The sequence below is a fragment of the Diabrotica virgifera genome, chromosome 9 (assembly GCF_917563875.1).
Source record: "Diabrotica virgifera virgifera chromosome 9, PGI_DIABVI_V3a".
NCBI classification, from domain to species: Eukaryota; Metazoa; Arthropoda; class Insecta; order Coleoptera; family Chrysomelidae; genus Diabrotica; species Diabrotica virgifera.
In genome coordinates this window covers 196,612,068-196,626,432 of record NC_065451.1, presented here as the reverse complement: position 1 = coordinate 196,626,432, position 14,365 = coordinate 196,612,068, and the positions used below count along the sequence as shown (strand labels likewise).

At 33.7% G+C, this 14,365-nt stretch overlaps 1 protein-coding gene across 4 annotated transcripts in view; it reads left to right on the top strand.

Moving 5' to 3' along the window:
• The window catches only part of LOC126891999 (transient receptor potential cation channel subfamily A member 1), a 313,637-nt gene that overhangs the window by 201,317 nt on the left and 97,955 nt on the right, over positions 1–14,365 (top strand). For all 4 annotated transcript variants that reach the window (XM_050661383.1, XM_050661382.1, XM_050661384.1 and 1 more), the window contains 2 exons: positions 341–497; positions 7,879–7,969. In XM_050661383.1, the coding sequence (XP_050517340.1) occupies positions 341–497; positions 7,879–7,969 (248 nt within the window). The remainder of the gene's footprint in view (positions 1–340; positions 498–7,878; positions 7,970–14,365) is intronic.

The window sequence follows — 14,365 nt, the reverse complement described above, 5'->3', positions numbered from 1 at the left end:
ATAAACAAAAAACGAAGAAAAAAATCGAATATTTCCTTCATTTTTTGACATTTTGATTATTTAAACAATGTTCCGGACCTTTTTGAGAGGGAGGATAATTCAAATATTAATATCTGAGTTATTTTCAAGCAATTTCTGCAAAAAAATTTGAGTCAACTCTCAACGTCCAAATGTACTAATATTTTTACAGATGAGCCCTGGTCTATTATTAACTAATATTGTTTCATATTATAGAATAATACTTGCGGTGTCAGAAAATGATGACTCTGTATATTCACTCTATTGTTCTACTAACTTACCTTTATATAGATACCATCTAATAGTTATTTGTTGTTTACAGGCAGCGGAAAGTGGAAATCTAGAGATTTTCCAGCGGCTCTATTATGCTGAACCGAGTCGTCTTGTCATCCAAGATAGCCGAGGAAGGACACCTGCTCACCAGGCGGCCTCAAGGAATAGAGTTAATATTCTGCAATTTATTCTGGATCAGGGAGGAGGTAAGTTGCATTATGTTGTGTTAGCTTTGCGATTTAATATCGTGTCGGCTGTCATCTTGTTTACTAGTAATACTGACACATATTCAATTTTGTATGTATGTCAATGGCAATTCGAAAAACAATATAGAGCAGGGCGGATCTGTTTTGAGATTAATGAGAGAGATGGAATTCTGATTTTTTCAGAAACAGTTTTATGATGACTTTATTAATAATTATTATTGACCTTCTCTCCCTCTCAAATACGTCGGGAGAGTTAATAAAAAAATCAAAATGTTCTGTGTCATTTACAGATATCCCAATTTGCTGAAGACTCTCTCCTTTTTAGTAAAATTCTTGTACATGGGTAATATTTCAGATCAATAATGATTATTGATTCAATAAAATTGTGTTTTGACTAGGAAAGTTTTGGGGTAGTTCTGATTTCTTTCATTATATATAGATTTTGGGCTGCTGAATCCGAATATGAGGTTTCCGGACAAAATTTCTTGCCGGAACATTGAAAAAATCGCGAAAAAAGCGAAAAATTTCAGCTTTTTTCCGCTTTTTTGCTCAAATCTCGAAAATTATTAGCTTTTAATAAATAGTCTGTTAACAGAAATTAAAGTACATACTTAAAATTATCTAGAAATATTTACTTTTTTTTAAGACGAACCATTCGGTCTAAAGTACAAGTTGAAAATTGCCAATTTTTAACGGTCTCGGCAAAACCCACTTTTTACATTCCAAAACTTTATTTTTTATTAGAATGCTGTCATTTGATAAATTTCTCCTAGTTTTCTGTACAAATAATAAATGTTAGTTCATAATATGAATATGGTATGTCTCTTGTGACAGGTTCCATGAGTCCATTCCGTCCTAAGAGGCCGGGAATGTCTCTGCTTTTCCCTTAGAGCCACAGAAGATCAGGCACAGTTTCAGTTGGTGTGAACATTTCCTTCGGATTTGTTATCTTGATTTCTGATTAACCTTGAGGTTTTGTCCTGTCAAAATGAATTAGTTGAACAGCTCCCTGACTTCCATAAACTTCCATAAAACAAATGGATTGCTCAGGAGCTACTGCATGTTTGGTGTAATACAAGAAATGCCACATATGACGTGAAAAGTGTGGTATTCGTCGATTGCATGTACGTTAAAATCAGCCTTATCGTACACCTGCTGTGTAAAGTACGACAGGTCAATTTTCTGCGGATCGCCTGCGAATGCTGACACTTCCAGGCGAACAGCTTCTGTATAGGATGAACAAAACCCCAAAGAGGAAACTACATCAACCTATTTTCTTGAGCCGTACTTTTTGTAGAGAAAACGGCCAACCCTGCAAGGAATGGTGAGACCAACTATCTGGGCCTTACTGCCGCTACAAGACTTTAAGCAAACTCGTTGCTTATCTGGAAGTGTCAGCAATCGCAGGAGATCCGCAGAAAATTGATAAGCCTTGCTTTACACAACAGGTGTACAAAAACGCTGATTTTAACCCTTTCTATGCCAGGCCTCAATCCCAAAGGTTTTTTCATGCTTAAAGTCCAATTGCCTTATATTTACGTCGCATATAAATAAACAAATAAATGACCAAAACATGTTTTGAATGATTTTTTTAACCAACTTAAACGTTTTCTTTTCAAAAGTACTCATCAGAGAGCAAAATCAACTTGAAAAAATGTAACTAACTTAAAAAAAATAATTTAATGTAAATTAACATTGAAAGTTTTCTTTTGTGTGGTACTCCTCAAAACATGACACTACGCAAAGGCCGACTCCGCATCTTGCACACATATATCTCGATTCGCTTCTTTTTTTTTCTGGTCTTTTCTGTGGCTACAAACGCTTCACCTTCTAGCAGCTACCTTTAAGCGTTGCCACCAGTGCTACAATATAGCATATATTTAAAATATGTGCACCAATATATACGGCAATGGGTCCGCATGACCTGTCTTAGGTGCCAACATTTTGAGGCTTTGGGAAGAATAATCTAACATTTTCGGACATATTTTTACGGCATTGAGACGTAACGCATATTTTCGGCTTTGGTAAATTGAGACCATAACACCTTGAACGTATATGTACCGCGGCTGGGAATACAGACCCACTTTTTGACAGATATATGCTGCGTTGGGACAGAAAGGGTTAATGTACATACAATCGACGGGTACCACACTTTTTACGTCATGGGTGGCATTTCTTGTATTGCACCAAAACATGCAATAGCTCCTAACCAATCCATTCCTCGGCTAAAAACTAAACCCGCACCTGAGGTTTATGGAAATCAGAGAGCTGCTCAACTAATACATTTTGAAAGGACAAAGGACCTCAAGGTTTATCAGAAATCAACATCCGAAGGGAATGTTCACACCAACTGAAACTGTGACTCCATTTGTGCCTGATCTTCTGTGGCTCTAAGGGAAAAGCAGAGATATTCTCGGTATTTTAGGATGGAATGGATTCATGGAAGCTGTGAGAGGAGACATTCCATATTCATAATATGAACTAACATTTATTATTTGTACAGAAAACTAGGAGAAATTTATCAATTTATCATTCTAATAAAAATTAAACTTTTGGAATGTAAAAAGTGGGTTTTGCCAAAGCCGTTAAAAATTGGCAATTTTCAACTTGCGCTTTAGACCAAACGGTTCTTCTAAAAAAAAATTAAATAGTGATATTTTGTAGATAATTTTAAGTACTTTAATTTCTGTTAACAGACCATTTACTAAAAGTTAATAGTTTTCGAGATTTGAGCAAAAAAGCGGAAAAAAGCTGAAATTTTTCGCTTTTTTCGAGATTTTTTCAATGTTCCGGCAAGAAATTTTGTCCGCAAACCTCATATTCGGATTCAGCAGCCCAAAATCCATATATAATGAAAGAAATCAGAACTACCCCAAAACTTTCCCACTAGGGAGCTCGTAGAGTACAAATTCACTGAATCATATTGCAGGTTTATGAGTTGAACTCAGAGTATCGGGAACAGAATTCTACGTAGTCTATCCAATTATTTTGGGTAATACAAATAATAAATTTACAAACTAAGTTCTTAATATAGCAGTACAGAAACCGACAATAAATATCGTTCTTCATACTACCAGATTAACAACAGATGGAAATCTCTCTGGTTACTACCTCCGCGGCTTTCAAAAATTATAAGCCATACGGGTGCCGAGACGAACATTAAGATGAGGGAATTTTAAATAATTCACGTAAATCTGCTCAGCGTTCCAACAAGAAGATTTCCTACGTATTCCAAAAAGAGTAAATAAATTAAAAATGTATAAACATTTACCCGCAAACGCAGCAAGTACCATTAGACCAGGGTATTTTAAGGTGCTAAATGGTAGGATGGATATAGTTAATTAAAAATACATACAGAGGTACTCGTAAATCGACCTCATTTTTTTATAAAAGAAGGCTAAAGTCAAAAAATATGGTTTTTTGCCTATAGCATTTTTAGTATCATATTTACAGCAAAAGTTGTTTTACAAAAGTTGTGTATCATAAAAAAACGATTAATTTGAATTTTTTTATAAGTTAAAATTCATAAAAAATTAACCGAGATAATTGCAAAAAACCACGTTTTTTGCACTATTTTGTAACTGTTAATAACTTTTACCAAAAAGGCCGTAAGGAACTTATTGTACCTTGATCCCAAGGAAATTAAGTGCCTTTATTAGTGTAAAAAATCTTAAGAATATCTATTTGTTAGTTTACGAGTTGTGTTAAATGTTTACCCAGACATCGAATGTTTAAACAATCATTGTTGCCCTAGGAATATTTTCAGAGCTTTTTGGCAATGTGTAATGTGTTCTTAAAGACTCAAAGTACTAAGAAAGTAAAAAAAAGGATATATTTGTTTTTTAAATGTTGTTAAACAAGTCTCTAAAAATGGTGAGTTTTTTCCTTATAAACAATTAGAATATCTTGGTTATTTTTTCTGATAAATAATTATAATTGACTGTATCAAAAAGCTGGTAAAAAACACACATTAAAAAAGAAAAACCAACTTTCTAGGACCAATGATAGTCAAGTTATACTTTTTTTTGAAAAATCACATCTCTATTGTTTATAAATATTAAGAGTTAAAATTTTTACAGAATGATAATAAATATCTATATTTTATATTTAAATTGATAAGTACGGAATATCTTCTATTTAAAACTAGTAATAACCATTTAAAGTGAAGTTACTCACGCTGACTGAGCTGGGACCGTGTGATGGGGAAGATTGTCACCGTACAGACACCGAGGCGAATAAAATGAACCACCCTACCCTGTATATAAATAGATATATACTATGTTTTATATTTTAAAATTTATTTACAAATTTATAATATTTTATGAAAATATTTATCAAAATATATTAGTGTTAACATTGTAGATGGATGTTGAATAAAAAAGTAAATTTTCCAGAATTTTCCGATTTTTCCGGTAAATGAAAATTAGCTAGTTGTTATTCTTTCGTCGAGTTGCCCACATTAAAAAAATGAAGGCTCTGCGTTCTCTGGAAGCTGAGATATTATAAAATTTTTCAAGCGCTCCAAATTGAACTTTCTATAGCAAAATCTCGACGCGCGGAACTGGACTCCGACAATCTTCCCCATCACATAGTCCCAGCTCAGTCAGCGTGAGTAACTTCACTTTAAATGGTTATTACTCGTTTTAAATAGAAGATATTCCGTACTTATCAATTGAAATATAAAATATAGATATTTGTTATCATTCTGTAAAAATTTCAACTCTTAATATTTATAAACAATCGAGATGTGATTTTGCAAAAAAAAAGTATAACTTTGCTATTATTGGTCCTAGAAAGTTGTTTTTTTTAATGTGAGTGTTTTACCAGCTTTTTGATACAACCAATTATAATTATTTATCAGAAAAAATAACAAAGATATTCTAATTGTTTATAAGGAAAAAACTCACCATTTTTTTATCGACCTGTTCAACAACAATTAAGAAACAAATATATTTTTTTTAACTTTTTTAGTAGTTTTAGTCTTTAAGAACTCATTGCACTTTGCCAAAAAGGGCAAAAAATACTCCTAGGGCAACAATGATTGTTTAAACATTCGATGTCTGGGATAAACATTTAACATAACTCGTAAACTGACAAACAGATCTTCTTGAAATTTTGTACACTAATAAAGGCACTTAATTGCCTCATGATCAAGGTATAATAAGTTCCTTACGACCTATTTGGTAAAAGTTATTAACATTTACAAAATAGTGCAAAAAACGTGGTTTTTGCAGTTATCTCGGCTCGGATAATTCTTTATGGATTTTAAGTTGTAAAAATTCAAAATAATCGTTTTTTCATGATACACAACTTTCATAAAACAACTTTTGCTGTAAATATGATACTAAAAATGCTATAGTCAAAAAACAATATTTTCTGACTTTAACCTTTGTTTATAAAAAAATTAGGTCGATTTATGAGTACCTCTGTATGTATTTTTAATTAGCTATGTCCTCCCTACGATTTAGTACCTTCAAATACCTGTATTGATTTTTTTCCCGTTTTTATTTTTCGGCCCTGGACTACATATAAATTTACCATTGATAGAAGTTCACTGGGTCTTGTTACTTTTGTGGGTCTACCACCATTCAGCAACACTAAATTACTCTTATTTACGGTGTCCTCTATACAATTTTCCTGGGTGGAATCTTTCAACGAACCCCACCTGTTATGATGTCCACTGAAATCCCTACCGATACAGAGCTTACCTCTAATTTTTTTTTAATGTTGTAATATTTACAATCCGTTCTTAACCAAGAACAATAGGTAAATTATTTGACAAAAATTGAAAATTTGACCTGTAGAGGGAGATCCAGTGATCACCCTCTTTACATAAATTAAATCAAAACAAGTTAAAACAGTTTAGTTATCACAGATTATTCGAATCTTCTTGCTAGGTCCACTACTTTGAATCTCTTCAGGCGTCGTACATCATTGTAGTCATCAGTGAGGTTGCTGGCTAACTCGTTTGGATGAGATTCTAGTCGCCTGGAATATTTTTTGTAATATTCTGTTATTACTGTTTTTATGGATGGCACATTGAGGTCTTGCTCTATCACATAGTTTGGCACGTACCAAGGGGCATTCAGCATTGTTCTAAGGACTTTGTTCTGGAGCCTCTAAATTGAGTTTAATTAAGTTTTTTCCAATCTCTAGTAGTAACTATTACTTTGGGTGATACCATTTTAAATTGTTTTATAAAAACTGCACACGTTTCACTACTTTTACTAAAGTTTTTAGTTATTTTAGTTTCAGAGAAATAGAAATTATTTCCTATGAGAGTGGCTACATCACCATAACCATCAGATCTATCGTTTCTGATATCATTGTAGCCTTTTTAAACTAGTTTTTTGTTTTGAGAAAATCATGTTTCTTTAAACAAAATGTCATCAACAATATTATTCTTAAAATAATTAAGCAAACTAGATTTATGTTTATTTATAGATTGGCAGTTCCATTGAAGTATGCTATGTGTCCTGTTAGTCCCCATCACTTTTAATATCTGTTTATCAAAAAGGTTTATCAGCATTTTTCACTTTTCGACTCAAGATAAAAGGCATTATCATCATCATCAGGCGCTTTAGGTCTACTGCTGAACTTGGACTTCCCGTAAATACATAGTTTCATTACATCCGATCTTAAGCACCCTGAATCCAGTTGTGCTAGATACCTTTCTGGAGTACGTCCTCGATTACGATAAGCATTGTCTCTAGATCTCCATTTTAAAATTTCCTTTGTATTTCTTCCATCTAAAAATCTGGCAACATGTCCCACCCAGGTCCATTTTAGCGGTTTAATTCTTTGAACTGCGTCCGTAACACCAGTCTTTGTCGTAACTATTTGATTTTAAACTCTGTCTCTGAGGGATATATTCAACATTGCTCTCTGTGCCACTTGTATTTTATTGATTACTGTTCTAGTAAGGGATAAAATATATACCTAGTATAAAAACTGTTGTTAGTAAGGTGAATTTTGGTTGAACTAGGGATTGGTGAAGAAATAGTTGCGACTATTTTCTTAGGGCGGACAGGTATTCTTATGCAATGATGTAGGTTTGCTGTTGAATTGACGGGGATGAAGCTTTTTGTTTTAGGGTCTATAAGCTCGTAAATTTCCGAAAGATGAACAGGAAGTTTTTAGGGTTCTTTGGATTTTGGAATGTTGCTTGTTGATAACTCAGGGAGCGAAATTCCTGTTCCAAGAGTTTAACCTGCCAATAATTGTGGGGATGTTTAAGATATTATGTATTTCGCCGAAGGAAAAGGTGATCTTTGCCTTCGCGAACTAGAGATGGAAAAAAAATTCTACAAATCCTGTATATGGGATTTTTTTGTAGCTTACTTTTCAGTTCAACATTTGTACAAAAACTTTTCTTTTTTAGATTTAGACATCCTAGACAATGCCAAGAATACTCCATTACATGTGGCCGTAGAACATGAGGCTTTGGATGCTGTTGATTTTCTGTTAGACAAGTAAGTAAAATCCTTCATTTTACTCTGTTATTTTTAATGAAAGTTCCTTTATTTATTGCGAAGCCCAAATATAAGTATTTGGACTACCAGTTAACCAAATAAAATGTGGCAGGATTAGATCTTACAATCGTTACCTTTATCTTTTGTTAATTTATCTGTTCTACACACGCAACTTAAGGTCAGACAACAAACATAAAATAGTAAATTATCTCTTTTTGATAAGAATATTGCAGGAAAAATTAATTTAAAAGGAACTTTTTCATTATAAAATATTTTATTGTGTATTCTCATTAATTCCGAGTTTTTTGTATGTTATAAGGAAGGTAATATTAAAATAATTGTAAGTGTGTGACGAATTAAACTTGTTAGAGACAAGTATACCAAAAAAGTTACTCACTGCAATTCTTATTCTTCTTACAGCAGCTCTATACAGTTGATTAGAGCTCAGACTAAACCACTTCCTTAGATTTCGTAACCACGACGTTCGCCTTCTTCCTGCATCTCTTTTACCTTTTACTTTGTCCTCTATAATCAAACACACCAGACTATAACCAGGACCTCTTATTATATGACCGAAATATTCAGACTTCCGCCTCTTAGTTGTCTGTATAATTTCTTCCCTCTTATTAACTTTATAAAGGACTTCAATACTGATAATCTTATCTATTCGTAGCATTCTTCGATAACACCAACGCTCAAAAGCTTCCAATTTCTTAATTTCTAATTGCTTTAATGTCCAGGCCTCAGATCCGTAGAACAAAGTTGTAAAAACGTAGAAGCGCAACAACCTTATCCTTAGAACCCGTGTTGAGCTGCCCCCCCCCCCACTCGGAAAAATTAAAAAACAAATAGCCCTGATTTATGAGCTATTTATGACCTTTCATATTCCGCAAACTAAAAATTTTGAGCTCGTTCCACTGAGCAGGAATTTAATACTTAAGTGGGGGGCAGCCCCCCCACTACTTAAAAATAGGAATATTGAATCGGTTTTTGCGGCAGAATTACGAGCTATTTATGAGCTCTTGAAATTATATAGTTTCGATTTTTGAGCTCATCCCCTTCACCCCCAAACAACCCTTTAATTGATTTAACTTAAGAGAAAAATGCTGAGAAAACTTAAAATATATCGTATTGCGGATATAATTCCTACAGCTTAGATACTCTAAGAATAAACTATTAAATCACGTGCATTTCGATTATTGAGCTACAACCCCTTCGCAAGAAAACCACCCTATCTTCCCGGAATAAGAGAAAGTTGTACTTAAAATGCATTAAATTAATTATTTGGCGACTACATATCATTTAATAATTTATAAGCTCCCAAATTACGCGAATTTAGATCAGTAAATTTCAATTTATTTTGTATAGTGCAGTCACTGACGGTAAAAATCAACGATTACCTTCAATTTCGGTGAACCTTCATCGATTTTCACGAAAATTGGTCAGTGGTTAGAAGATACCTCAAGAAACGAAAGTGACATGGTACCACCTTGCGCCTTTACCCTGAGGGTGGATACCGCCCCTTCTCGGGGGTGAAAATTATTTAATAAAAAATAACTGCACAAATCAATAAAAGAACAAATTAAAAGTCGGGCCGGGAGGGAATGTCTCTGCTTTTCCCTTAGAGCCACAGAAGATCAGGCACAGATGGAGTCACAGTTTCAGTTGGTGTGAACATTTCCTTCGGATCTATTATCTTGATTTCTGATAAACCTTGAGGTTTTGTCCTTTTAAAATGAATTATTTGAACAGCTCCCTGACTTCCATAAACCTCAGACGTGGGTTTCTTTTTTATCCGAGGAATGGATTGCTTAGGAGCTACTGCATGGTTTGGTGCAATAAAAGAAAAAGCCACGTATGACGTGAAAAGTGTGGTATTCATCGATTGTATGTACGTTAAAATCAGCGTTATTGTACACCTGCTGTGTAAAGCACGGCAGGTCATCTTTCTGCGGATCGCCTGCGAATGCTGTCACTTCCAGGCGAACAGCTTCTGTATAGGATGAACAAAACCCCAAAGAGGAAACAACATCAACCTATTTTCTTGAGCCGTACTTTTTGTAGAGAAAACGGCCAACCCTGCAAGGAATGGTGAGACAAACTATCTGGGCCTTACTGCCGCTACAAGACTTTGAGCAAGCGCGTTGCTTATCTGGAAGTGTCAGCAATCGCAGGCGATCCGCAGAAAATTGACCAGCCGTGCTTTACACAACAGGTGTACAAAAACGCTGATTTTAACCCTTTCTATGTCAGGCCTTAATTTTCATGTTGGTCCCTCAATCCCAAAGGTTTTTCATGCTTAGAGTCCCATAGCCTTATATATACTTCGCATATTAATAAACAAATAAATGACCAAAACATGTTTTTTAATGAGTTTTTTTTTAACCAACTTAAACGCTTTCTTTTCAAAAGTACTCATCGGAGAGCAAAACCAACTTGAAAAAATGTAACTAACTTAAAAAAAATAATGTAATGTAAATTAACATTAAAAGTTTTCTTTTGTGTGGTACTCCTCAAAACATAACACTACGCAAAGGCCGACTCCGCATCTTGCACACATGTATCTCGATTAGCTTCTTTTTTTCTGGTCTTTTCTGTGGCTACACACGCTTCACATTCTAGCAGCTACCTATAAGCGTTGCCACCAGTGCTACAATATAGCATATATCTAAAATATGTGAACAAATATATACGGCAATGGGTCCGCATGACTTGTCTTAGGTGCCAACATTTTGAGGCTTTGGGAATAATAATGTAAGATTTTCGGACATATTTCTGCGACATTGGGACACCAATGAGTCTAAAATTTTATAAGCAACGCATATTTTCGGCTTTGGTAAATTGAGACCATAACACCTTGAACGTATATATACGGCGGTTGTGAATACAGACTCACTTTTTCCAAAACATATACGTATATGCAGCGTTGGAACAGAAAGGGTTTTTTTTTTTTGTTTTTTATGGCATTGACTTGGGTGTCATTTAGCCAGTCACAACTTTTTTTTTTGTTTTCTGTTCATACATAAGGAAGGCAATGAGGTCCTTAGAGTTCCATAGCAAACTCTTCTACAGCTCTCTACTCAGTTCAAAAGCTGGCCGCTATGGACTGTCCAAGTTGCTCACCACATTTTCCATTATGTATCTTCTTCTTCTTCTTTTTTCATATGTACATAATATACCAAATTATCAGGATTAACAAGTTTAGAGATTAATTTTAGTTTCACAGATAAATTTCATTAAACAATCATATATATTCTTGCTGTTCAGAGACAATAGATAGGATACATTGAAAGGTGGAAAAACATTACATTTTATTAAATCTTGGATTAAATTATATGTGCATGGAATATATTTTGCGCACTCAAAGAAAGTATGATTTAAGTCACCAACCTTCTGACATTCTGTACAAAGATTTGAATCAAAAACTTTAATTCTTGCTAGATGTAGAGGGAAACATGCATGTCCAAACTTCATTCTAATTAATGTTGTTATATATCTTCGAGGTACTACGTAATTTTTAAACCAATATATATTTGGAACAGAAGGTTGAATCAGTGAATACTGAGATTTGGATTGTTTACAAAGATCTCGCCATGATTGACTCCACTGATTTTTAACAGAAAGGATTAACGTACATACAATCGATGGATACCACACTTTTTACGTCATGGGTGGCATTTATTGTATTGCACCAAAACAGGCAATAGCTCCTAACCAATCCAATCCTTGGAAAAAAACTAAACCCGCTCCTGAGGTTTATGGAAGTTAGAGAGCTGTTCAACTAATACATTTTGAAAGGAAAAAACCTCAAGGTTTATCAGAAATCAAGATCCGAAGGGAATGTTCACACCAACTGAAACTGTGACTCCATCTGTGCCTGATCTTCTGTGGCTCTAAGGGAAAAGCAGAGACATTCCCGGCCTCTTAGGACGGAATGGACTCATGAAAGCTGTCACAAGAGACATACCATACCTATGAACTAACATTTATTATTTGTACAGAAAACTAGGAGAAATTTATCAAATGAAGCATTCTAATAAAAAATTTTTGGAATATAAAATGTGGGTTTTGCCGAGACTGTTAAAAATTGGCAATTTTCAACTTGTACTTTAGACCGAACGGTTCGTCTGAAAAAAAAAGTAAATCGTGATATTTGTAGATAATTCTAAGTACTTTAATTTCTGTTAACAGAACATTTACTAAAAGTTAATAGTGTTCGAGATTTGGGCAAAAAAGAGGAAAAAAGCTGAAATTTTTCGCTTTTTTCGCGAGTTTTTCAATGTTCCGGCAGGAAATTTTGTCCGCAAACCTCATATTCGGATTCAGCAGCCCAAAATCCATATATAATGAAAGAAATCAGAACTACCCCAAAACTTTCCCACTAGGGAGCTCGCAGAGTACAAATTCACTGAATCATAAACTAATAGAAAATGTTAATCGTCTAAATCTGAAAATGCAGTGTTGTTCTTAGAACAATTCGGTTGTTCGTCCATTGTATTTATAATTTACACATTGTATTTATATTTATTTATAATCACAGAATATGTATAATTAAAAATTCACTGTTAATAATCAGAAAATTCAACTCCCACAGAACCTGCTATGTAAATGAACGTGCCTTGCTACTCTTATTGGAACGAGGTAAAGAATAACTGGTTTTTTTGTAACCTAACCTCAGTGCCTCATTTATTGCCTCAGGTTTTACTAATTTTTACTATTAAAAAAAAACATGTTTTTTGATATGTTTATGACGGTAATAATCGATGGGTCGACAAAATTCAGGGGTTTTATGGCTATAGCAGACCAATTCTGCTATAGAGAAGCACAAATAAATGTAGTAATTATACATTCCGTGATTTCTTATGAGAAAACGCAAATTAAGAAGGTAGTTTTCGTGGGCCGCTCTGTACATTTAAATTTGAGGTGATTCCGCCATTAAACGATGATATCACTCTTCTTATTTGAGGAATTATAGCATAGATGTTTCATTTTCATAAATTTTGCCCGTGCTATTTCTATACGGCTTTAATGCCTGGTTGCACCAACAGATCTTAAGTGCCAGATTAGCTAAGTTCTACTTATAAATAGGGCCTCCTTGAGTATCACTTACGTTGCACCAGAATTTTAGATTCTTACCTTATTATCAATTATACAGTGAGCACGTAAAGGTTGGAATAAATTCATTTTCTCGAGAATAAACGATTTTGGAAAAAAATCCAAAAACAGGTCAATTTTTATTTTTAAATTGCGACTTTTTGGCATATGTATCATACTAGTGACGTCACCCATCTGGGCATGATGACGTCATCTTAAAAATTTTTAAATGAGAATAAGGGTCGTGTGATAGCTCATTGGAAAGGTAATTTAATTCTCTATTCAGTAATATAAACATTAACATATTTATTTATACAGAGTGTCAAAAAAAAATTTTTTTAATTAAATTTATTGACAAAAAGAAGAATGTGTGTAATTTATTTAACTCACAATACATTTTACTGCTATCAGAAAACAGGAAATAATGTTTATTTGACAAATAAATATTGTTTTTTGCTTAAATTCAATATCAAAGCCGCCACCCACCTTCCTCTGGACAGTTTGAACATTTAGTTTAAGCGAAAAGCATTGAATATTTTTCAAATAAACATTTTTTTCTGTTTTCTGAGAGCAGTAAAATGTATTTTGGATTAAATAAATTACATGCATTCTTCTTTTTATGTCAATAAATTAAATTAAAAAAATGTTTTCTTGGACACCCTGTATAAATAATTATGTAAATGTTTATATTACTGAATAGAGAATTAAATTACCTTTCAAATGAGCTATCACACGATCCCTATTCCCATTTAAAAAAATCTTCGATGACGTCATCACGCCCAGATGGATGACGTCACAAGTATGATATGTATGCCAAAAAGTCGTAATTTTAAAATAAAAAATGATCTGTTTCGGGATTTTTTTCCAAAATTGTTCATTCTCGAGAAAATGAATTTATTCCAACCTTTACGTGCTCACTGTATGTATTATTATATTATGGTATTCTTATTGTAATATATTATAACTATATTATAATAATTCTTATGATATTCTCGACTTAAGCTTAAGATATGTTGGTGCAACCGGGCATTAATCTCTTGTGTTTGTTCTGCGTTTTAACTAACCAATGTTCATCGATATTTATATTTCTCTACCCTTTCTATCTGGATCAGTGCCGGATTAACCATTAGGCAAAGTAGGCAGTTGCCTAGGGGCCTCGGCCCCGAAGGGGGCCTCGTATTGGCCAAACCGAAAAAATAATAATTAGAATTAAATACAAACTATAAATCATATAATATGTTGAAAATTTTAAATATCGCGTAATACCATTAACTCGGTTTCACACGGTAATCAACAGCTAGT